At 43.2% G+C, this 26,621-nt stretch overlaps 1 protein-coding gene across 1 annotated transcript in view; it reads right to left on the bottom strand.

Moving 5' to 3' along the window:
* The window catches only part of TAF4B (TATA-box binding protein associated factor 4b), a 73,726-nt gene extending 57,318 nt beyond the window's left edge, over positions 1 to 16,408 (bottom strand). Inside the window, exons 1-2 of the mRNA XM_065629476.1 lie at positions 16,096 to 16,408; positions 281 to 429 (exon numbers count right to left, since the gene is read on the bottom strand). Coding sequence (XP_065485548.1) covers positions 281 to 429; positions 16,096 to 16,408 — 462 coding nt within the window. The remainder of the gene's footprint in view (positions 1 to 280; positions 430 to 16,095) is intronic.
* Between the last annotated feature and the right edge of the window lie 10,213 nt (positions 16,409 to 26,621).

Genomic DNA, 26,621 nt, shown 5'->3' with positions numbered 1-26,621 from the left:
TTGTTTTGTTTGTTTGTTTTGTGTTCTTGTGGGGTTTTTTTAAAACCCTTTACATCATCAGAGAGGAATTCCTTAATTTGAACTACACCGTGTGTAACGGCTAGCAGGTTTTCAAATGAGAAAGCAAAGTGCGTAGTGATGTTTATGTGCAAAACCAAACATGATCATGCTGTTCAGAAAGTGTTCAAATGCCTATTTAACCCTCCATAACTTATTTGCAAACCCTGTTATAACTACAAAACATACAGCTACATCAAATTAAAGCTATGAGAGATGTTACCTGTACAGCACATATTCTGATTGTAGGTGTGGTGGTTGGTACAGATGGTCTCACACTTGTGTTATTTTGTGGCTGACTCTGTGTTCCTGCTATTGCTTGTTGAGATACTAGCATTAGTTGGCCATTACTGCTTCTAATGAGAACAGTTCCTGTTAAAGAAAAACATCCAGAGTGTTAGAAATGAAGTGATATTATGGCTTTCCTGTGCTTCTGTGGAAGAAATAACTAGACCACACTGATAATGTAATATTTAGTTTCTTACTCCAAGGAACAGCTGCTAAGAAATGTAAGAGCTAAGCATACATCAGCTTTACTCTGCATTTTATGACAGAGAACAATTCCTAAAGTCAAGAGAAAAACTTAACTAGACAGCCACATCAAAACACTATGTGCACACAAGATGCAAATTGCAAAGCAGTTCATCATTTCAGTCGAAACGATATTTTGGACACTAAAATGACAGAGATACCCCACAAATACACTTTGAGATTACTTCAACAGTAACTTCTTTAAGCAGTTCCTCAAAATTCATCACCACTATCAGACTGGGCTGCCTCTGTACATTTTCACTTTCTGAACATTTGGGCACATACTTACAGACGAAGACACTGTTTAAAGAAAACCTGTAATGGGAACTGAAGCCTGATTAATACCAGTTCACGGTGGTCAGAGAAGGCAGTGGGCTCCGATGAAAGCCAAGGCCACTGCGGCATTTGAAGCTGTCCCTCTCTCAGGGGTCAGCCCAAAAGCATTAAAATGCATGGTTTTCATGAAAGCAGCTTACAGGCAAACAAGGAGATGCCAATGGAGAAAAACAAAACAAAACCACATCCCAACACCACTCTTCTGCCTTGTTTCCTTGCTTTTTGGTTTGTCTTTCAAACCTACAGCTACGTCTGCCCAGTACGATTCAACTCCTACCACCTTTCTCCTACACAGCTGTAATGACAAACAATTAAACAGTTAACAAACAATGAGTATTTTTACTAAAGCTTTCAAATGAAAATCACCCTACTGAGGATCAGGCAGATGCCATGGCACAGTCACATCTTCCCTGCACTTGGAAACCATTCAGCTACCAATGCCTCCTCCTCCTCCCCAGCCCCCTGAGGGCCTGGCTCTGGATAAACCCAGACGTTCCATCAGGGTCACAAACACAAAACACCATCTGGATCCCTGGCCTCAATGGCTTCAGTTCCTTCAAGGGAGCTACAGTGCACCTTACCTTTGCTGGTGCCTCACCTCCCTCACCTTCAACAGCAGCTGCTGCAGAGTCCACCACCACCAAAACCTCCCTCATTCTCAAACACGTCACTCAACAAGCCTGTCCCGTAAGAGAAAGGGGGAAGGCATAGGAGAATGCCAGATACATAAATAAGAGCACCTCAACGTTTTCTGAGGACTGCACTAAACTTTCTTGCAAGCTATTCAATATCTGAAGAATCCCAGATCTTCTATCCACAGTTATGATCTCTCCTAACATAAAAAAGGCTGCATCCATATAATAGCCTTTTTACTACCTGGTTAGTCTGGAAGCTGTCAAAAATATTGCTGTACAATACAGCCTAAAACACTGCTTCTGTCTGAGTTGAAATGAATACAACTGGAAAAGCCACAAGCTCCTTGAGTTGGATTTAAAAAAAAAAAAAAAAAAAAAAAATCAAGCCATAACCACATGCCCAGAAACAGTTTTTCATCCTCCACATCTAAAAGCATAAAAGGATCCTGCAAGACAACACAAGACTCGGTATGAAATTCTGTAATGTCAACATATTGCCATTTACATAGCACACACAAACTGAGACTGCAAGAGCAGCATCTGGAGCGTTTCCCTCCTTTCTCAAGCAGCCTTTACCAGATGGGGCAGATGCACAGGACACTTGCATATCCAGAAAAATACTGTTACTCCATCTGACAACTCAGCTTTCTCCTACTGCACTGACATCTTGACTATAATTATACTTAGGGACAGATGGATCTTTTAATTTAATCAATGAATACCCAGAATCACAGAAAACATAACAGATTTCTAATTTTCTTTTCATGCCATCTTATTTAGACAGTGATTCATGGCATACAATTTATCATCAGTCAAAAAAGCTAATTTTCTTTTCTTGTTCCCATCGCATGCTTATGCAGATTCTAGGGGAAGAGAGAAAGCTGCTGTTACCACACTGATTTTGATAGCAATAGCACTTTTCTCTGCCCTAGGTCTACACTCAGGATGGCATAAGTGTTACTCCTGGAGGTTTTAGAGTTTGTTTTCTAAGTTTGCTTAAAAATGCCACTGCTAGCTCTACTCTTTGAAAAGGGACATATAAACTTATCATCTAATTCCTTTAGAGATTTGGAATGCATTAAGTGTTTTGGTTTTGTGTATTTGGATATTTTTGTCACTACTTATTAATTTGTTTTTTAAGTCAAATTGTCAGAAGCAGTTTCTACTTCTCCGAATCATATCACATACCAGAAACAGCAACATTACCAGTCAACTCGATTATAGGTTTGGTGGTTTTTTTGCACTTCTGTTCTGAAGTTGCAGTTAGCATTTGCCGGAGATGGAGACCCTGCCTGAAGAGTCTCCCATCCTTCAGTCACTTGAATGGGGGCAGTTTCCAACAGGCTCCACTTGAGGGCAAATGAACTCAAGAGCAACACAGCTAGCAAGCTTATGCAAATACAATACAGTTCATATGCAAATTCATGAACATCTGAAAAACAAAAAGTAAACAAAACCAACTACCGAAAACTTTAACAAGTCCCAGTAGCCCCTTAACATTTGACCATGAGTACAATGACCCTCAACAGCACTGTACCCTGAAACTGAAATCATCTTTCCTCTTTGTAACAGGATTAGTCTATACAAGAAAATCCATACTTCACCAAAATACTGTAAAATAACTTTAGGCTTATTCTTGGTGAGAGCATCCACAGAAGTTACCTAAGGCCGCTCCGGTGGTCATAGCCTTCGAACAGACAAGTAAGATGATGTCTGTTTACTTCCATACAGGTTATGATAAGAACCTGTTCCATTAATTTCCCTATATTTGTTCCATTTTGAAGAATTTTTTAATACGGTGGTAGCTTGTTCATGGCCGTAGTTTTTCACAACAGCTAGCAAAATTAGAACTCCAAAATTAATATTATGGTAGTCTAGTCACTGCTGGTTTTGCAGGCTTAATACCATAAATATCTGATGCTAGCACAAATAAAGCTGAAGGCAAATTTGAAATGACTGTCATAGCTACAGATCCATACAGTGAAAAGCCACAAGACATCACTTCAATCATGAAACAGAGTTTTGGGCAGTTACAACCTAATGTCGCAAAGTGACAGTAAACTGACAAGTGGATTGTTTGAAAGCTGCTGAGAACGGCATTTATTTTTCACTTCTGATTGCCACAGTTTACTTATACTTTTTCACAACTTAAAAATACCCCCGGTCTTTTGATACTCCCTTTTTGCCTTGAAACAAAAGCAACAACCCAACACTGAAGTCAATAGTCCAGGCTCCAAAAGGAGACACAGGAGGTGTCTTCTGCCAGAAGAGAAGGTTCCACAGCACTCAAAACCAATGCCTTAAGTTTCATACACCACATACAGTTCGTAAGTGTGAAACAAGGGAACAGCAGGTGATGGTAACCTTGAGGTTCTCAACAGAAAGGTCACATAAACAGACTCATGCAGCTACCAAGATGCTACTATCAGAAATGCTGAGAAGATAAGCGCAAGAATCCATATTCTTCACATGGGAAAATAAAAAAAACCCAACATAATATTTATTATCAAGAGCTGTTTTCACATTCACTAGAAAGCAATTTTTGCCAAACTAAATGTGAAAACAGATCAAAACATGCAGTCATTGCAACTCCACAGGAAAATGGACACCGGGGTGGGGAAGGAAACCTCTGAATATTTGAAACATAGAAGTTTCAGCTAACTCTGCTCAGCACAGCACTTAAAACCAGAAAAGATACCTGAGATCTCCAGCCACAATACCAGCACCAGATGCAGTTACTGAACAGCAATCAGGCATCTTTGTAACACTAAAGGTGCCCTCTTTGGCGCAGTACTTCCAAGAAAGCACTGTTTACAGGATACAGAGTTTGATAATTTCACTGAAGTTGTTTCAGAGAACAGGAAAGACTTTCTCACCACTCGTGCATTTGATTGTAAGGGGAAGGTATGATCCCTTTAAGGCTACAAGGCTGTTCCTATTTTCAGATCACAAAAGAAAACCTAAGTGATCAGTTACCAGCAGAGATTAGTTCTTACATGCTTCACTAGAGGACTCCGGTGTCTCTCACAGATTAACAAACAGCCTTTTACAATGAATTGAGACTTCTGGCTCCAGATATTCTGCCTGTCCTGCCAAAAACATCCTTCGGAAAGCTATTTATTTTTCTTGACTGCTAGAGAAGGCAGTTAAAATAAAATCAGCTATTTCAGCCCTTTGTTCCCTGCACACCTTCCATCAGCTGCAATCCTGCAGAAAGGTTGGAGGGGAAGGAACCAACAACCGTAACCCAGCTCAGCTTCCTCCAAAGCCACCCAGAAGGAGCCACGCTATAGCTTCTCACCTGGCAGAGGTCTCATTGAGATCTATACCCTTTCCCTGCAGTGATCTGCCTTCTCCTGGAACAGGGGCTCCAGGAACATGCCTCCAAAAGGAGCACCTGGCATCAATCCTGCAGAGCTCAGGCAGCCACCACCCAGAACAGGCTCTACCTGGGCACGTCAGCAGCGTGTGCCATGGAAAACCAGACGCCTTCTATTGGAATTCCATTTGCTGATCAAATCTGAGGTGCCTTCACTGTAAATTTTTGCTGTCCCAGTACCACCAGCCAAGGAAATCCATCTTTTTCCAGATTTGGTTATAATGCAGTTCCAATTTTCTAAGCTGTATCTGTGTTTAGCATCCAAGCCAGGAATCAAGAAACACAAGTTAGCAGGAAGAGCAGCTGCCAGATACCTCTTCATTGTAACTACAGAGAACCAAAAACTCACCAGAGACATGAAAAGGATGCTGTGGGATCACAGCAGAGATCTGTTTATGCCACTGTACGTAAGGCCACCTGCATAGGCTTCGCTGTATTTCAGGGAATAGTGTTAAGGAAACCACACTGTTGTTAATGTAAAGCTGTGATGCCAACTGAAGCTCAGGGTTTCATGCAGCACATTTCTGAAGGGGAACATCCAGAAGGAATTTCCTGAGATGAACTAGCCAGCAGGTATGCTCCAGTGGAGATACACCATATGCTGTTACACATCAAGCTGAAGTTGTCAGGCTAAGCCACCTCTTTGATTATGTGGTTTCCAACACAACTGCTCAACACAACAGCTCTCTGGAACTGCTGGCTGGGGAGCAACATGAGGAAATCAAGTCTCCTGTTCCTAAAACAAAATACAAGCAACAACCAATTGCATTAGACCCAACTCAGTTAAGAGAACGCAAGTTACAAAAGCTGCTTTCAAAGAAGGCTAAGTTTAGCTTATATCGAAACCAGGGGTGCCTGCATCAGGCATGTTGCCAACTTTAGTAAAGTTCACTTTAACACCAATTACAGTTACAGGGCTAAATGAGAATTTCAGGTCCCAAATCAGTAAGTGAACAGTTCAACAACAGAAATGTTTCTGATAATGAACTGACTTAACTTTTACATGACTTACATAACCCTTCTAATACATTAAGGCTGTACGTTTTCAGATGAAGTATGGAATGTACTGCATGCAGGAGAACTATTTATTCCCCATGACCTTCACTTGGTCCTTGAGTCTTCTTAGATGTCTACTGCAGATTTCTGTACTGAAGAAGAAACAAAGACAATAGCCCAATATGGAGGCAACATCCAGCTATGCTTCTCACTGTCTTAGGAACAAAGCTACAACGAAGATCTGGCGGCCAGTCAAAGTTTCCTTGCCACAGGCTCCCAATAATGAGCTCTAACTTCTATTCTTAAATCAAATAGAATTGACTTTGGACAACTGATCTTCAGGAAGCCACAAAGATTGCCTGTTTGGGGCTTTTCCTGGGAAAGCATCTCTGATTGCTCTTAGATTTCCCAGACAAGAAGGGTAGAGGGCTCATCTACACCATGTGGGTCAAGTTGAGTTGTTCAGCTTGTACACTACACCCACAAAGCATTTAATATAAATCATTCCAACTTTTGGAAGTCAATTTTAGTTGATGCAAGAGGAATTCAGCAATGATCAATGCATAATTATGTTACGGCAGCAAAAAGAATCACATACCCAGGCCCTCAACCAATTCATTCTGCTCCCATGTCATTTCACTAACCAAATAATTATATATCTCACAAATCATCTCTGCGCCCTTTCCCTCTGTTCCAGGGAAGGTTCTATACTAATGGGTCTTTGTAGCAATGGCTCAGGACCAGTGACTACCATGTAGATATTGTAGTGTTACAATGACATGCCCGATTTTGAGTTCAAATGAAAGAGACACCTTGTTTTGCCCACAGATGTGGAATTCTCTTATTTTCAGGTCAGGAAAAAAGTTCAAGGTGCATAACCCCAATATGCTTTCATGCTCCAACAGAACACAGAGAGCCTAAATAAAATACAATACAATGTTATACCCGCCAGTTCCCTAAAGAGGTTGATTGCATCTTTGCCAAGTGCACAAGCACTGCACTGCAGATTCTTGTAAAGTCTGGCCTACAACTTTTAAGGTTGCATGAGCCTCAGATGTCTCACATCTCACCTTTTCAAAGCCAGGGACTAGCCTTCCTCACAGACATCACTGTCCAGCTGACAGTGCTGTTTCACTAGCATTAGTGTTTCCCAGATTGCCTGCGTTGCCATGAGCAGCTTTTTAAACCACTGCCCACCCACAACTCTGTCACACGAACAGCTCAAGGGACGTACAGCCCCAGTGAAGGCTGCTGCCTCCAGGAACTCCAACCTTTCTCTGGCAAAGTTCCATGCTAACAGTGGGCACCAGCTCCTGAGACACCAAGTACAGGCACAGCCTTTTCAAGCATAGGGAGGCAGGAAAGGGAAAAACATCTCTCTTCTGGGCAGGATGGAAAAGAACCTGATAACCTATTGTTTCAAATAGTCTGGAATAATGGACACCATGCATCTTTCTGAATGGTCTAAATAACATCCCTTCTCCCTCCCTTCCTCCAGAAACTAGATACAAAGTGCTAAAAATGCAAAAATCTGAAGCCAGGTTTCACACACTGCTTAATCATTAAGTCTTATGCAAGCTGTTGGAGGCTAGCTGCTCAACAATGTGTTTTGGTGCTCAGATGGATGTCTCTATTTAACAGGCTAGCAACTGGGCCCCCATAGTGCTAATGCGTGTTCACAGAGTGCAGGCCCATGTTTCAGAGCTAAGAGTTCTCAACTGCATGCACAGTTGAGCTTCATCACTTGAGAATACATTTCTATCCACCCAATTCTACAGTTATAGTAGAACTCTTGTGCAAAAAAAAAAAAAAAAAAGAGTGTCCCAGTTGCAAGGTAGTATAACTTTTATTTCTAGCAAACAACAGATGTCCATACCAACCATCTAAAGAAAATCTGGACATTGCATTGATTCTTGGAGGAGCTGTAAATAACCAACAGGTCATAGATGTTCTCTGGGCATAGTTCCAAGATGGCACTACTGTATCTGTCTGAATTCAACAGAATTTATTGTATTTATTACACTTGAATCCCAAGAGTTTTTCTGGGTAGGTGTATGGGATTCCCAGCCAACGCTGCATTCCACAAGGCACTCTTATTTGGTGTTGTGAGAACATCTAGCTCTTACCCTTGGGCTACGTCTTTCAGCAACTGGGATCATTTTCCATCAGCATTTCCTCATCTCATCTTCGTGGTTTGCACCTTCACTACTTAAGGCTTGGTTGCTTTCCTATCTGAGTAATCAGACAGTTCCAGGACTGTATAGAGATAAGATGATCTGACTTAAGAGTTCTCCAGGATACAAGTTACTAAATGAAGGAGCTTTAAGTATTTGCAGAGGATTCAGTTGGTGGCAAAGGAGCCAAAGTGACAGTTCCTTACTTCCAAGACAATTCCTACTGCACTGAAAAAGGCACTAAATCTATGCACCTCACCCTCTTCTAGTTTGCTGTGTACTCCTAGTATTCACTGGAGTCAAATTCTCTAAAAAGCAACTTAGATGCTTGGCACACTGCAGCCATATATACACAGCACACAGCTTTATAAGGAGAGCACTTTTCTTATGAAGAGAGGCTGAGAGAGCTGGGTCAAGCCTAGAGAAGGTTGAGAGGGGATCTCATCAATGTTTATAAATATCTCAAGGGTAGGTGTCAAGAGGATGGGACCAGACTCTTTTCAGTGGTGCCCAACGATAGGAAGAGGGGCAGCAGGCACAGACTGAAGCACAGGAGGTGCCATCTAAACATGAGGAGAAAATTCTTTACTTTGAGGGTGTCAGAGCACTGGAACAGGCTGCCCAGAGAGGTTGTGAAGTCTCCTTCTCTGGAGACATTCAAAACCCACCTGGACACATTCCAGTGCGATCTGCTCTGGGTGAACCTGCTTTAGCAGGTGGGTTGGACTAGATGATCTCCAGAGGTGCCTTCCAAGCCCAAACATTCTGTGACCATAAGGTATGCCAATATGCTGTATTTTCCATTTCTACAACACTGTGAGCTATTAAGCTCTTACAGAGAAACCTGAAACTTAGAGAGTATTGAGCTATAAATCTTTGTTTTAAACTAAGAGTTGCTAAGAACATAACTGGTGTCATGGTAGAGTTCTAATAAAGGACAACATCAGCCCCCTTTACATCTCTAACTCCTTTAAATAAGAGGAGAACCAACTCAATTAATCCAGCTTAATTTTGCCATGGGACATTTGTTTTCTTGGTGTTCACATGGGGACCAGCAGAAGGTTGAATTCCACTTATTTTCCTCTAAAAGTACATATTCACCCCTCTGTTGGATGGATGTTCATTTATTTCCGAAGGGCAAGCAAAGGCTCAACACTGAATTTTAACACTGATTACCACCTTGCACTAAGTGGGACGGAGCAAACAAAAACTCTCGCAGAAGAGAGAAGAACCTTCATGGAAGTATTAACTTCCGTCCACATGAATGCTGTGGAAACTGCCACCAAAACCATGTGATATTTGTCAAATGGGTACTATGCAAGCCATATATAAAGGTGTTCTGGATACACTCACCCCCTTCAACAAACACCATCAGCTGCCTTGAGCAGACTGCCTAGTAATACACCACCAAGGAGTCAGCTGGACCTGGCTTTGATGGCTCCACTTGAACTAGATGGCAAATGCCACGTGACAAACTGCAAGTGAAAAGTCTTCAGGTGTTGTGCCAACCAGAGCATGCTGCTTCACCCCCACCTGTTAATCTAGCCTGGACACCCACACAAGGAACTCTGATTGCCCAGGCAACTCCTAAGAGCAGCCAGTACTAACAAAGCCATTTCCTCTGCCTCCACTCAACTAGAAGCACACACTAGAAGAGGTCTGCAAACACAAGCCATGAAAAACAAGTACCACCTTAACATCTGACTGGTCTTAGTTCACCAAATCACCCCAGTAAGATCACTGAGCTTCACAAGTTCTCCAGCCTTACCAGACCCTAGATTTGCTCATTAACAACAAGGGTCTTCCATCTGCTGCCATTTTTACTCTGCTTCAGCTGTGATCAGAGACTATTTCTTCAAGACACTAGAGGAAAAGATCCAGTAGTGGACTTTGTTCTAAAGGTGACCCAGATGGCAGAACAGACCTTAATCCTGACAGTTTTGAGTAGCAAGACACTTAGAAACATCTATTGTCATCTTTTCCACTTTGCAAATTGTACACATTTTTCTTCTGAAATTATCATAGTTTTCAGAGAAGTAGCTTCACAACAAAAAAGCATTTGGCTTTGGGTTTTTGTCTAAGTCATTAAAGCAGTACTAGTCATTCATCTTTGATAGTTATCAAAAGCTTTGGAACTTACAGCAAAACTCCCATATACACCTAACATACAATCCTAATCACAGAACAGATTTCTATTACATGGCATGACAAATACTTGGTTCTCTAAGACAACTTAAGAAAAAAAAAAATCTGGTATTGCATACTACTCATCAAAACAACAACTCATGAGCTTACCTACTTTATCAGCATCTTTGGGAAAAGAATACTGAAATATAATTAGTATTTCTTCCAGCTGTCATTTGTGTGTGGATGATGCTGTTTTTACTGCTACAAGCTAAAGGGTCATTTACTGCAAAAGCAACAGAAGTCAGGCTTACATTCTCTCTCTTCTAAGGATTAAAAAAAGTTTACTATTCACCAGTTGGTAGCTGTAATTCTTTGCAATGCACTCGAATTGATTGTAAAATCTGAACAGCATTTAACATTAATTTTACTGAGCATCATATTTCAGTGCTTCAGTATTCAGGATGCATTTGGTTGTGGTGTGTTTTTTTTTTTTTTTGTGAAAGCCATAAATTCAGACGTTAGCTTTATATCTTTTGCCAAGATTTAAATCATAATTCCCAGAGGGCTTTGCATTTAATGATATGAAGGCATTGTTTTGCTAGACACATTTGGCCCTGAAAGGAAAAATCAAGTCCTACAGAGCAACTGAAATTTCTACTGGTTGCAGCAGAAGACGCTGTTTTTTAAGCTTGATTTAGCTCCTCAAGTCTGCAAAAGTTTTGCTGACTCCTCCTCAGAAAAAAAGTTGACTGGTGTCACCTATTGTGAAGGGAGAAGTTTGCAAACAATCCATCCTGATAAATCTGCTAAACACAGGACATGCAATATGTAATATTTAGCCTCTACTAGTCATCCTATGCACAAGTATTATGCTCAAACTTCATGAGATTATTAACATCCAGAAACTGCAAAGTTCGAAGGAGTTTCTAGATTTTTTGTCTTGTTGAAACAAGAAATCTTTGAATAGCCCTCCTCCTACCCAAACAAAATATGAACTAAGAAGTATTTTAAAATCAATGCTTCCTCCTATTCCAAAGTGAAAGACTAGATGCAAATATGAAAATACTGAATTCTTCGTGTGGCTTTACAATCAAGAAATAACAACTAGAACATGACGAGGGAGATGCAGAGTACTGTGCTTGAGAGGTATCAGGCCAACTTCAAAAGGAGAAGGCAGCAGCATCCAGATGTTTACCAGCCCTTACCTCTTCATGTTATCTTAGTTTCTATGTACAATTAAGAGAAACCTGATGAGACTAGGTTCTGTACCACCCCACGGCAGTTTTGGGATACCCACATCAGGTCACTCTCTCTCCCTCCCACCCACGGGTGTCCGCATGCTGACTGCCTGCCTCTTGCCACACAGCCCTGGCCTCCTGCCATGAACAGTGCTTGTGCTTTCTGCACAGTTACCCACTATTAGCATAGATAAATAAACTCCAGGCAGCAGAAAACCTGCCAGGGACAAGCCAAAAACATCGAGGCAAAGACAACTGAGGTGCAAACAGGAACCAAGAACTTGTACCTGCTGCCATTCCCCTCCAAGTCCAGGGCAAAGGAAACTTTACACGGTGGCCATGCCTTGCATCAGCTTACTAGTGCAAATTGAAGCAGACTGGGGGCAACTTCTCTTTGCTGACACCATACTTGTTCAGGCCCATTGGTGTTAGCAATAACAGAAAGTGTAAAACAGAAATACTCACAGCAGAGGCAGCTGACACTACAGCGAAAAACATCAGCAGCTGCTGTCGTAGCCCTGTAACCAGCAGCAGTGCCATCAGGTGAGCTTTTTGAAAGGCTTCTTGCTACAAGCAGATCTTAAGGTAACAACTGAGAATCCGTAGCATCCAGGAGAGTTCTGTATTTTTTTCATCCCTCCACAAGAGCAGCAGATACATCTGCTAATTGCCCTTTCAATGTCTGCCTGTAATGAGCATTCCAGGGCCAGGGATAGAATCAAAGACATAAAAACAGACAGAGAAATGACAAAAAAATAAGTTCAAGAAAAGTAAAAGAGAAAGGAAACCAAGGAACAACATTCTCCCTATTATTTTTATGCTCTTTTTCTACCCTCCGGTTCTCCAAAGCGGTGCAGGACCCAAATACACTAAGGTGATCTATAGACATTCATCATGGCCCATGGAAACCTTGTCACTCCTTCCCCTTCCCAACCCTTTAACCATTTTGTTAATAGAACAGCCCAGCCCAACATTAAGCTCAGATTAACCAAGGACACAATTTTTTGTTAAGCAGATTGCCCGTGACATGAGACATTTGTACTTTTAGGAGCATCAGCACAGACCACACGATCACCAGAGCTCAGAACCAAGGGATCTGCTGGCAGTATGGCACTTGCCATGCTCATCTGCTCTGTGCCAACTCCCACAGATTCATTTGCTACATGCAAACCCTTCCAAAATGCTGCTAATGTGTTCTTGACAATAAGAGCAATTGAGGAAAGGTCCCTTTGGTAGATCATACAATTCCCTCCAATAAGCAAGACATAGCCCAACCATTCAGCCTAACAGCTGATGATATGTAAGGTCAAAATGCCACAACCAAACCTTCAAGGCAGAGTCTGTTCAGCTGAAGATGTACACAGGACACAGTAGCCAGCTGGAGTCTTACTGTGTGTTAGAACCTCCAGTGCTGGCGGCCTGTAAGCCAGGGGTGGGCTCACACCTCCTGACTGCTAGTACAGGAGATGCTCTAAGGGTGAAGGAAGCACAGAATCATTTCAGTTGGAAGAAACCCTCAGCACCATCGAGTCCAACCATAACCTAACTCTAGCACTAAACCATGTCCCTAAGAACCTTGTCTAAATGCCTTTTAACACCTCCAGGGATGGTGACTCCACCACTTCCATGGGCAGCCTGTTCCAATGCCTGACAACCCTTTCTGTAAAGAATTTTTTCCTAACATCCAATTTAAACCTCTCCTGGCACAACTCGAGGCCATTTTCTCTTGTCGTATCACTTGCTATTTGGAAGAAGAGACCAACCCCCTCCATGCTACAACCTCCTTTCAGGTAGCTGTAGACAGCAGAGAAAGCTGTAGACAGCAGAGAAAGCTGTAGACAGCAGAGAAAGCTGTAGACAGCAGAGAAAGCTGTAGACAGCAGAGAAAGGCCTTGAGTACCAGCACTGGTCTGATAGCTGGCTACTCAGTTGAAAATCAGCATTTTGTAGAGGAAAACACAGGAAGGTGTTGAAAAACCCTTGTTACTCATGAGCAAGTCTGGGTCCTGCAACACTTGGAGAACTCGCGAAGCTCAGTGATCTTCCCTGGGCAACCAGGTAAAGCAGCACTTGGCAGAAGGACAATCCATGCTCAGAGAAGTGAAGTCATACCTGGTCATCAGCCAGTGCCTTTCCCACTGCCAGGCTTTATTCTGGGTAGAGATGGAAGAGAAAGAACAGCCTAAATCCATGACTTCCAGGAACCTCCGCTGCCCCAACAAGCCACAAGGTCAAATGCAGCTCCCCTGGTGCCCTTCCTTCCCAGACTGCAGCCCTGTAGAAGCACAGGAGCAATGCCTGCTCCAGGCCACATGCAGTTCAAGAGTATTTCAGGATGACCAGTACGGGCAGTGTTGTCCAACCCTCCCCAGAACAACCAGTTCAAATACCTCCCTTTGAAACTCAGGGGGAAGATGCTTTCTGTATGCATTTTTCTTAACAAGTGCCACAGGTTGAATGCCATGATTTTAAAGCCAAGTGCATTCTCTCTTCTGTATTTTGTCCCGACTGGCTAGATTTTGCAATTTATTTGAAATACAGATTTTTCAAGCCTAAGAATTCGGTGGTTTATTCCACTGTCTTTTCTAAGCATGCTAACACTTTTAGCTTTAACGGTATTCATCTTGCATTTAAGTTTCTGAATGATTTTATTAATCATTAACAATCAAATCTACATAGAGGACCGAGGCAGAATACTAATACTTACTCAAGCTAGAATGCATTTTAAAATCGTCCTTAGGATAATTATATGGAGACGTTTCTCTGAAACAGTGATCTATTTGAAATCCGACAACTTCTGTCCTCCTTTTGAAGCATTACACTCCATACAGTTACTTTCAATTTACAATGCTGTACACAGTACTGGCACCTCTGAACTTCCAATAGAAAGCCTGCTCGCTTTGTTTCTTGTCCCAGCAGCAAGGAAAATAAGCTGATGCAACTGAAGGGTAACTGCCATGACACAAGTTAGATGACATTCAGCAGGATACCTTGATGTAATCAAGCCAAGCTACTAGGAAAAACAAGTTCTACTAACTTGTAGTTCCCAAACTACAGGCAATTCGCGTGAGCATTGACCTTCACGAAAAGATGTTTAATTTAATGTCAATACATTCCAGAAAGCAAAAATATTAGAGAGAAAACCTGAAGATCTGGGGGACTCTACTACGAAAAAAAAAATTTACATCGCGGTTCATTTCAGAGAAAGGTTGGCAAGGATTTAGACTCATCCTTGAGTGCTGATTACCCAGACATAGCACCATGTGAGTGCTGGGAAACTACAGTGAAACTTACTAATTAAAGGCAATATATTTTTAAAATTAGGATCATATATTTGCTTGAGAGGTGCATGTCTTTGATAAAGACATGGAAGGTTGGGGGGAGAAAAGAAAGAAAAAAGGAAAAAAATGCAAATATGTACCAGCAGCACAGGAACTAATGTAAAACGAGTCATCCTTTAGGCGACATCCTACCTGAAAGTAATTGCAACAGATGCCCCAACAAAGAAACTGTCCTGGCAGGAAATCATCATAGCAAAAATAGCAATAACATGATTACAAATCTTGAGATCTCAATATAGCAAGACCAAGACCAGTGGAATCAAAGTCACTTTTTTTTTTTTTTTTGAAAAGCATTTAAATACAGCCAAACAGGGAAGAGAGGGAAGTTTAGAACCAACAGCATCTTCTTCCTCTTGTAAGAAAGTGCAGGTAGGAGCCCTGGCTAACTCTCTGATGCTATTCAAAGCATTAAGCCATCTTTATCAGCACTAAGCAATTCCTACATTAACATTTTCTTTGCTGCTATAGGAAGTACATCCTTAAGTGTGGTACCTCTCTCGTTTCCCACATATGGTTTACAGAAAAAAAACATTTCAAAGGGCAACACGTCATGAAATTTCAACATTACACTCCTTATGCAGGGTAATATTTTCTTTCAATAACGATTCACATTGGCCTGGTTGTAACAGTGAAAACAACTCCTCCAGAACAGCTTGCTTGGAGGGGGAGTAAGAGCACTGTGACTTGCACTGTACGTGGGAGTTACTTTGCAGTCGCCAACCCACGCTCACACTTTGCGGCGTTACCCGTTCATCCAAGTTCCACGAAAGCCTCAATCAGTCTTTTTCAAGTCACAAATCAAGGTAACTTGGCCACTGAGTTTTTGGTTAGTCCTCCGGCTCCTCGTGCTATCCAGCAAACTAAGTGTAAAGTTGCCTTAATCCGGAGACTTCCAGATCCATCCTCCAGATACGCTGTACGCACCTCAGATGCTATAAGCATCCCCACTGCTAACTGACTTAACCCATGTACGTTCCCAACGCCCTGCACGTCGGACAAACACCCCAATTCCCAGAAGTTTGGGGCAGAAAAGCAAGTCGCCCCAAACTTCGGGCACAGCCGTGAACCGCCCCCTCCCGCAGCGGCAGCTGCCGTTCCCCCCGCCGCCCTGCCCGTCCTTCGCTACGGCTCGTCCCCCGCAGCAAGGGCAAGGCGACGGGCTGCCGGGGCCGAACGGCTGCCAGCCCGTCCTCCCGACCCGCTCCCGGGCAGCGGGCAGCGCGACACGCCAGGTGAGTCGCGACACGGGACTCAGCCCGCAGCCGGGGCGGCCCCACTCACCTGGGGGCAGCTGGAAGTTGGCCGGTAACTGCAGGGTGGCCGCGGGCGGCCGCTTGGGCGCCACGGGCCGCGGGCCCCCGGGGGCGGCCACCCTCGCCACCACGGGAGCGGCCGCCAAGCGCGGCGGCGGCGGTTGCGGGGCGGCGGAGGGCGCCGGGCCGCCGGGCACCTTGGCGGTGGGGCTGCCCGGGTCGGGCACCGGGCCCGCGGCGGGGGCGCAGAGGAGCTTCACGGGCGGCGCGGCGGCCGCCGCCGCCTGCTCCGGGTGCCCGCTGGGCATCAGCCTGACGGGGGCCGCCGCCGAGGTGCTCATGGAGGAGGAGGCGGCGAGGGGACAGGGGGTGGCAGCGTGGCGTAGAGCCCCGCGCCGCCCCGCAGCATCGCGGGCGGGAGACGCTCAGGCGCTGCGCCGGCCGCCGGCTCGCTCGCGGAAACACATGGTGGCCCCGCTCTGCCGGCTCCCCGCGCACGTGGGCCCGGCCGGCCCGGCCTCCCCAGCCGGCGGCGGGCGGGAGCGAGGGCGGAGGGCGGGCCCACGCCGCCGGCGCGCCCTACTGCGGCGGCGCCCGGCCCGCCCGGGCCCGGCCCCACCGCCCCTCAGAGCCCGCCGGGCCGCGGCGCGTCCGTGCGCGCTGTGTTTATAGAGCCATGCGGACCCCGCGCAGGCGCCGGGCTGGGTTCCCCTGTTCCTCACCGGGTGGGCGCTGAGGAGAAAGTTGGCGGCACCCCGGGAGCCGCACGCCTGGGAGGAGGGGGACGCACCCAGGCCGGCCCGGGACGAGGCTGCGGGGCCCCGCTGGGAAGGCGACGCCGCCCCCGCCTCGCTGCGGGACGCGGGCAGCAGCGGCCGCCCGCCTGCTCCCCCAGCCCCGGGGGCATCGGCTGGAGCGGGCACAGCGCGAGTGGCCACAGCAGAGCCGAGGGCCGGCGGGCCGGGCGCTGCTCATCCCGCCCGCCTGCGCCGGCCCCCTGGCCCTGTCTGAGGGCTGCAGGTGGCCTTGGGGTTTCCCTTAGACACAAAGGGGCTCCAGCAAGAAGTTCTCCGTGTCACGGTCAGCTCAGGGCCGCAGCTGAACTTGCTGACAGGCTGAAGAGCCGAGCACAGCACGTACCTGTAAGGATGAAGCGGGCGAAGTTCTCCCGTTTGACCTTCATGCTCAGGGCTCCATTTGAGGAAGGGCTGAGGAGGGACAGCGCGGTTCACTCTCCTTGCAAAGCAAGTGTAATGATTACAGGATACACACAACAATTTTGGGGGTATATAACTGAAGGTATTTGCTCGTTTGATAGGGATGTCAGCATGACCTTCAGTAATTCTGTTTGGAGGTTTTTATGTATCGTAGCTAAGTTTGGGCTAAATTTCAATAGGTTTTGAAGCATGCTTATGCACGTGCTTCTCTTTACCCAAAAAACTTAAGGGGCGTTGCTCACCTGCTCAACTTGAGCACAGCATGATTACCAAGGCCTGGTGTACAGTTCATTGTAGTGGTACAAAAAGCACAAAATCCAACCAAATGTTAAGAGAGCAAAAAATAATGACTCTTGTATTTAACATACTTTGCGAAAATGTTATTTTTTCAGGTAGAAATGAAGAAATTACAATACTTGAGGATACACTAAAAATCATGTAAAACGTGAACAGAATGCAAAAAGTTACACAACTTATCTTTCCATGCCCTGTTAGATAGTTCCATGCACTGCTGCTTACAGGTTTGTCAGACTGCAGGAGCAAAGGAAACACTCCTCCCTCCGACAATTCCCATTCACAATCTTGCTTGATTTCAGAGTATTACTGCTATAAAATGCTGTCAACACCAACCAAAACAGCTACAGAACAGAAATCCCTTGAGGTGAGAGGGCGTATGGCCACAGCTTAATTTCCAGCACGGTCACAACACAGGTAACTGCCCTCCCAAACCACTAGTACAGGTAACAACAGGCATGAAGAAAAGTCGCATGGACAAGCTGGATAAGTGCCTTAATCTCTTACCTGCGTGCCAGGTTCGTTCTACCGTGCTTTTACCACTGTTGTTACACTGGTAGCTTTAACAGATTGCAGAAAGCACAGCTATCGCACCTGCCTTTGCAACGTACCAGGTAAGAAACACAGTGCCACCGAGGTCTATATTCAGGAACACGAAAAGAGAACTATTTAGGATCCAAACACAGTATTTGTTCTCTCACACAGCATCCCCTCTCCCTCATCATGGCAGCTCTTGCCATGCTGACCATTCCAGAACAAACAGCCCAAAATCCCAAAAAGAGGCAGCAGGAGCAAGGATTACAGTTTCCAAATGTGAGAGCAGGCTAGGAAAATGGTGGAAGAGGAAGCGATGGGATAATGCAGGAGGGAGGCAGTCTCCGTTCACCTAAGAGCTCTGCCAAGTCTGAGCAAATTGCATCACTTCTTGTGCATATGAAGCTGTGTTACACACGAAGTAACAACAAGGACGCAGTGAGTTACCTCCCACATACCAAAGGATGCTCAGAGACCAAGAGACAGGGAAACTTCAGTTCCAGCGGCAACCAGCAGCGATTGACAGCAGAAGGAGGAGGATGCAAGGGAAGGCACGCTGTCCGCTGTTCTTGGACTTCAGGAAGAATGGAGTTGGCTCATTCCGTAAGGCCAAGTTTTTCTCTTCTTGGGGCCATCCAACTTCTGAAGGAATCTCCCAACCCCCCATACAAGTGCTCTGGAATGAAAGCATGTCTGGAAGAGACAAAAAGAAACAGCTGAAGCCAACAGACGTGTGTGCACTAAAGCTGTGAAGCAAAACAGAGTGTGAAAAGAGGAAGTAGAAAATACAGCATAGCAAGAGAAAAACATACGGAGGCTGAAAAAGGAGCAAAGGACGTGATATGAAAGACAATCCAGAAAAAGGTATAGCACAATGATAATAAAGAGGCAAAAACAAACAAAAATTCCCCACCACCACCCCACTGAACAAAGCCCAGAAGATTTAGAAATATGCGTATCTTAAAAAAAAATACTGGGCTAAGTTAAAGTGCCATAAGTGTTGTCTCCAAACAAAGCAGATGCACCCATCATTCTATGAAACTGCACAGGAAATAGAGAGTCTTTTTTCCAGACCGGAAAAATGTGTTATAATAAAAGACTGAATATTACCAGTATGTAGTCTTCATTACCCAAGTTAAGAGATATGCAAAAAGTCAGTCAAAATAACAAGGAATAAAGGATCTGCAATTTTAAAGCTATTTTCATAACAGAACAGGGTACAGCACATGTGAGGAAAGTTACTTTTGTCAGTACCTGGAGTTCTGTTGTTTTGGTTTGGTTTAAATCTTTGTTTTCTTGGATGACTTCTATCACCAAAAAAACCCATCTGAATTAAGTCAGCTTTCTTGTTAACAACTCTTTCCCGCCCGTGGCCCCCGCCCCCCAAGACCTTGTCCAGGAGATACTGATAAACAGGATAACTGCTTCTCAAAGTCAACTCAAGATACATGTAGCTGTTCATACCATGAATGCCCAGCCTTGGCAAACTGACCTGCTTTGCTGCTTCACATAAAGCATGAATGGACTCATCTGATATTCGTGTAGAAGTGTCTTCCTTACCTTCTAGGCACAGGAAGGCACAACAGCAAACTGCAAACAACAGTTCAGATCTCTTTCCCAGGAGCTGTTAGGTTACGTACTGCCCATAGTTTGGTCTGTGTAACCCCTTTCCAGCAGCTGACACTTATACAGAGCACACTGAATCGGTCTCTGCTGTTCTAAGCTTTCCTGAGGCGTTTAAATAGCATAGTTAAAATATAAACCAACTACCCACCATCCAAAATTCCTGTCCAGGCAGCAGGCCTTAACTCTTTGAAAGACAGACCTTTATAAAGTCCTTAGATGTTAAAGTCAGTTTCACATCCAACACGTTGGTTTTAGTTCCTACAACCATATAAAATCTGTGTAATATGCTTCAGAGTTTTTAATCTGCAATGATCATTTCTATGAATACAAAAGTTTTATTTTCTCTCCGATTGATAAATCATCAATTAAATACAACCAGCAAATTAGCTGGAATGAGAAACTTCAAATACAGAGTGTTTCAAAAAGATGGACCCACTTTCATGATGGCAACACGTTACAACTACACAAAAATTTGCAAACAGTTTAATGAGTTACCAAGTTTGAGCAACCTTTTTATAAATGCTCTATCTTCCCTCCACCTGCTGTATGGACAACAGCAAGATGACAGCTGAATTAATCCCAAACGCCTCTCAATTGGGTCCATCTTTTTGAAACAACCTGTATTTACCTTAAGCTTTTTTTAAATGACAGACACTTAGCAGCACTACAGAATTAACTTTAACATGTAACAGCAACATGAAGGGAAGAAATACATGTGAAGATTTAATCTCGTTAGTTAAACTAGTAAAGTTTATCGGGAAAAATTAAAAACTTACCATGAGACAAGTTAAATAGTAATAAAGAACACTAGCTCTTTAGGAAAAAATGCTGAAAGAAATTATATACTGTAGATAAAAGCAGTTAAAAAAACCCAACAGGGAATAGAAATTAGAAAATTTCATTTTTAAAAAAGTGAGAATGAGTTAGTTGGAAATACAAGAATAGAAGATATGACAAAAAGAGGAAGTAATGGGAATACAGTTGCAAATGTGAATTTATTTACTAATGAAAATAGCCAAGTGAAATCACAATTGGCTATTAATTATCCTCAGTAACCACACCTCTACACTAAGTTTGCAATTTGAGTAGATTTTTTTTAAACTTATAGTCAGCATTACAGTCTGCCCTGTTTATTCTGTCTTGACTGATGATCTTTTACGGAGGTGCTTCTTTCTTTTGGACATTCAGGTCACAAATGCCAAACTAAACATTACACTTATTTATATGTCAAACTCTTTGTTCCATGAGGTACAATACACTGCAGCTTTAAAACCTTATAAAACATATGAGAGAGATATTTTAAACTGTGAGCAAATGTTAAAACTAAAATATTAGTCTAATTAACGTCAAAAGCATTAATGCAAATCAAATGAATTGCTTAACTTTACATATTTGGGAAAGTTTGTTTACATGTTGCTCCCTCCCCTATTTTCTCTGTGCTGTTTTTCTAAACATCCAAGTCACCATCACTTACTATACTATTGTATTGGGAGAGATCAAATGTACACTGAATTTCAAAGTACACATTCATTGTTAAAATTTGTTAATCAAGCTGAAGGCCTAGAGACAGCCACCTTCTCTCCATCCACACCTGAGAGTTACTGGAGGAAAAAACAAACAAACAAACCAACCAACCAACCCCACAACCAAACAACACACACAAAAAGAAAAAAAAAAAACAACCATGATGAGCTGGAAAAATGAACGCAGTTTTGAAGACGATGTCTTTATTTTTCTACCATCTCAGAATCACCAAATGGCTGAGATTGGAAGGGATCTCTGGAGGTCCTCTGGTCCAACCCCTTCCTGCCCAAGCAGGGCCACCTACAACCAGTTGCCCAGGACCACGTCCAGACGGCTTTTGAATACCTCTAAAGAGGGAAACTCCACAACCCCTCTGTGAAACCTGTGCCAGTCCTCAGTCATCATCTCAGTGAAAAGAAAGATGTATTTCCTGATGTTCAGGGGGAACCTCCTGCATTTCAGTTTGTACCCATTGCCTCTGGTCCTGTCACTGCGCACACCTGACAAGAGCCTGGCTCTGACCTCTTTCTACCCTCCTTTCAGGTATTCACGTACGTTGACAAGGTCCCCTCGAGCCTTTTCTTCTCCAGGCTGAGCAGTCCCAGCTCTCTCAGCCTTTCCTCATAGGAGAGATGCTTATCTTTGGGACCCTTTGTTGGACTCTCTCCAGTGTGTCCATGCCTCTCTCCTACTGGGCAGCCCAGAACTGGACACGGTACTCCAGGTGTGTTCTCACCAGTGCTGAGCAGAGAGGAAGGATCACCTCCTTTGAGCTGCTAGCAATACTTGGTAGTATGTAGTAAGTATTAAAGTAACTGTTCCAAAAAATGAAAATACTGTGTTCCAGTAATATTTTTAATGTAAATTTTTTGTATACACTCTAAAGCCTGTATTCTCCAGTTCTGGAAGAAACAGAAGCTATTAAGCTACAAAAGGGACCGCAGCATGTCAGAAATACTGTGATAAGAATCACTACGGAATAAAATATTGCTATCATTTTCATCATTTTCAAAGACAATGATAATGTCTTACACAGCCCACACAAGTCGTGTGTTGCCATACACCTTCCTACGCTGCTTCCTGCATGAAATGTTCCCAGCAGTGTCTTACGCTATTATAAATTAGCAGTAATCACTATAGCTCCCAGCACTATCAATCTACAGTGACACTACAAAAGTCACCTAACATTGCACCACCAGATGTTAGGGGAGATTTCATGCATCAAGTTGAACGCACATGTGTCACCCAGAAGGGTGTGAGAAGATTTTGTATACCAGCTATATACTTGTTTCCTATAAAGTCATTAAGACATAGCTGTGGTGGCTGGTTTCTCCTTATTATAGCAAGTTCAGTGTTTTTTTCTGCCAGATTTCACAGCGTAGCATCCAATGAAATCACTAAAACAAGTAGATTTACCAAGCATTTCACATTTTCATGAAGGAAAGAAGCCCAAGCTTTTCTTGAAGCATTTATCACATGCTTTATACTGGATTATTTCTTAGCAAAGCTGATTGCTGATTCAGTGGTGTCCCTTTGAGCTCCCATAGCTGCTTCTGGGTAATTCTTTTCCAAAATCTCTTACCCAGTTTTAGCATTGCCACCAATTGTGCTGGCCTGTGGAGGTCAGAAAAGAAGTTATAAGTCTCACCACCACATACATTAACTTACCTGCTGTAATCAGTCTTATAAAGGCTTGTATATATTTCATACTGGAAGTCCTTCGCCATCTCTATGCAACATGCAGGGCACAACTTGCCAGTCTGCCAGGTCAATGATTTCCTCCTTCAGCTTCTACTTAAACTCTGCTCTCATTTCAATACTTGAAATTAAGGTAACTGGGAACATAAATATATGAGGATAGCAGTTCTCAACTTTTTCATGCCATACATGTCTTTTTCTTTATGAAAACTATTCTAGCAACTCTATTTGTTAAAACCACTTCTCGTGTAGAGCTAGAGGAAGGACAAATTTCAAAACCATTTAACACAGTCCTGCAAGCAATAGTTGAAGAAACTCAAACTAAATTCTGTCCATGGGAGAAACATCCTGAGTAAGCCAGGATGTAGAATACATCTTTAACCAATGTAGATCTATATTCAGGGCTTTACAAACGCTATGTTGTTTGTGGTGGTTTTTTGAGGTAAAAACCAAGAAGTTCTGTTTGGAAGAAGTGCCAAAGTTTGGTAGCTCTTACATCAGGAAAAAAAGGGATACACATGGTTTCTCTCAAATGGAACTCAAAACTTTTTTACAGTTTCACTGGCATTTAAATTGCTATCAGAAATTCCTAGTGAATTGAGGAATGTCCACGTGGTCTGGTATGCAAGACTGGCTTCTAGCGCTGCAGCTATTGTATTTTCTTGCAATATCTACTGAATAAATATTTCTAGTGATTCAAGGATTATCTTCCCCTCTCTGAAACGTAATAATAATTAAAATATTCTAATGTAATAATAACAACAAAATCACTAACATTTATTCATTTAAAAGGGAAGTGGAAGGTGGGCAGAAATTTCATCTGGGCTTACTGAGGAGCTGATTGTGACCACCTCCACCCATGCCATGACTTTGTCAACCATATCCCTAGTGACCCAACTGCCAACACACCTCTGCCAATCCTGCAGGCAAGGTTCCATGAGCATTTTCTCAAACTAAAATGAGAATGGCAAGAATGGTGTCTTGCACTGTCTACAGTATTTCATGTTTACAATACTGTCATTAATAAATAGTTGTCAGATTCTATAAATCCTCAGCTTTTCACAGGCTCCTTGCTTGATCTATCCAATGACTATCTGCATGTCCCAGGACTGTTTCCCAGCTAGCTCAAAAATGCCTTTGAAGTATTGTGATAGCTCATGAGCACAGCAGTCTGTGTTTTGGTCCGAGTTCATTAGAATGAAAGAAATCCACAGGACAGGGGAAAAGCAGATGGTGGCTAGGACTTCCCTGGTTTCTGGCTCTTGAGAATCAAGCAGAGAACATGAACTGCAATCCAATTAACTACACCCTTGAGGCAAAAACTAGGGAATAAGAAGCAACTACTGGCAGGTCCCAGCAGGACAGGGAACTGAGAAGGTGGCGTGATGGGCACATCATGGTATAGAACAACAGAAGACTACAAAGCAAAACCACTATCACCTGCATTAGTATGTAACACTGCTATTCTATGCTCACCTTGGGAAAAATAACAAACAAACAAAAAACCATGCAATAATTAAGGAAGGAGGAAAGAAGGAATTAGGACGTCTCCTAACCTTTTGTCCATAACCTCAAAGTTAAGAACCCAAATCTCAGAGCAAAAGGGAGCTGGGAGATAATGCTAACAGCAAGAGTGGCTATTATCTGACATAGTAAATTATCTACAAGGCAACTTTCCCCACAAAGTTTCTTCAATGGAGACAACGCAAAGTGTTTACTTACTTGCCAGTTCTAGCAGCTATGTTAAAGCCATCAATAGCATTAAGAGGTGTAAGAAAAAAGGCAAAAATATCAAATTGATAAAACTACTATTTACAGTACTAACACAGTAATGAAAAATACTAATATAATAAAACTGCCCACTTGAAAACAAAGACAGTCAATACAGAAATGGTACTCACTATTCAACTTTCTGTTTGGATTTATTTCATCGGTGGTCAAAGACAGGGAGAAACTCATAAAATATGCAGAACATACATAAAACTAGCGTAAGACTTAAAAGGAACCTCATGCCCTTCAGTGCTTTGCCTCAAAGCAAATGTTATCTTTGATTTTGCCTTCACCAGGGCACATACAGTTGCACATCTGGGAGAGTTTTAATTCATTCTACAGAAAAATTGCTCCTATTTACACATAACCAAAGCACAGAAGCTACTACAGCATGCTGGCGTACTATCTTCCATCTTCCTACTAAGTTTAGGAGATACTTATTTTCAAAGGGAATTAATCCAAAGCCTTCTGAGCAGTGAGGGTGGACACTGCTCCTGTCTGCACTGGGGAGACCGACCCACTGCAGCAGCTTCCAGCTGCCACAGCCACCCCTGCACCAGAACAGAAAAGTTGTCAGCAAATGGGTCCAGGCACCGGAGCATGATTATCACTACAATAATCTCCAGCACACATTGGCAATAGGCAGCCAGGACGCTGCTAGTCCATCCCAGAGGCAAGGAGAGTCTGGTATGAATGTGGTTTTGCAGACAAAAAGTGGTCTTTGGCAGTTTTGTTCACTAATGAAGAGTGAGCTCTCTCATGTGAGCTCATGCACTGTAAGGGCTGTTTCAGCAAGCACTGGACACAAACTCAGCAATGAAATTACACCAGTAATTTTAAGTGGTAAATATCTGATTGACTACAAAGTACAGACAACACCAGCTGCAGTCAGGTGTGACCATTCCTTCAGCCAGAGGACATCCTCAACCCTGCCCCTACCTGTCTTCATATAATAATAATAATAGTAATAATAGTAATAGTAGTAGTAGTAGTAGTAGTAGTAATAATAATAATAATAATAATAATAATACAGTAATAATACTCTCGGCCGTCACTTCCATGACCAGCCAACATATTCAACAGTTTCCCTGCAATTGGAAAGGAAGCCTAAATATAATCATCCAGATTACTCTCTTGCCACTGCTTCCAGCGGCACAGCTGCAACACCGACAGGGAGAGCTCATACATGCACAGAAGGGTTCACCGTATTTGTTCCAGTCCTGCTCAATTCAATCACAAAATCCCGTGATTGAGAGCAAGTTATGACTCAAAATTCTCTGGCACAAAAACTCCAATAATGGCCCAGTAGCTGTTTGTGTTCTTTCAAATACAGCTGATACGCAAGTTCTCAGTACCTATACAGAAAAGTTTCTATAAAAAGTCACCAGTGAACAAAAGAATCACAGAGAAACACAAGATACATTTTAGATCTTTTTTTTCTGTATGAACAGGCTACCATTTCTCAGAAGAAGTATCAAGCCTTTGTAAAGCTTTTACATCTATTATGTATTTTTGCTATAGTTTATTGTAACTTTATTTCCAATACCAAGTATGCTTCAGTGACTTAGCTTGAACCTTCCTTCTGATCCTGTTCATGTTTGGTTCAGAATTCAACACCCACTGTCAGAGACATTCAGTGACTATGCAAAAACTTTCAATGCATAGATTCTTCATACAGTCCATATATGCAGTACTTACATATAAGTACTTAGATACTTAGAGATAATACACATGTATTAAGTTGACACTTACCTTCCAAGACTGGTAGGTACCAGATGGATCTGTCTGGTGCAGGTCAGGACTCCCGCTGCTATCGAAGCCCACAGTTGAGGCAGACGTACCGAAAGGTCCACAGCCACCGTCTTGTGTGCAGCACTGTGGGAAAGCTGAC

The sequence above is a fragment of the Caloenas nicobarica genome, chromosome 2, assembly GCF_036013445.1.
Source record: "Caloenas nicobarica isolate bCalNic1 chromosome 2, bCalNic1.hap1, whole genome shotgun sequence".
NCBI lineage: Eukaryota > Metazoa > Chordata > Aves > Columbiformes > Columbidae > Caloenas > Caloenas nicobarica.
Note: the sequence above shows the minus strand (reverse complement) of the source record. Positions and strands in the feature narration are given on the sequence as shown.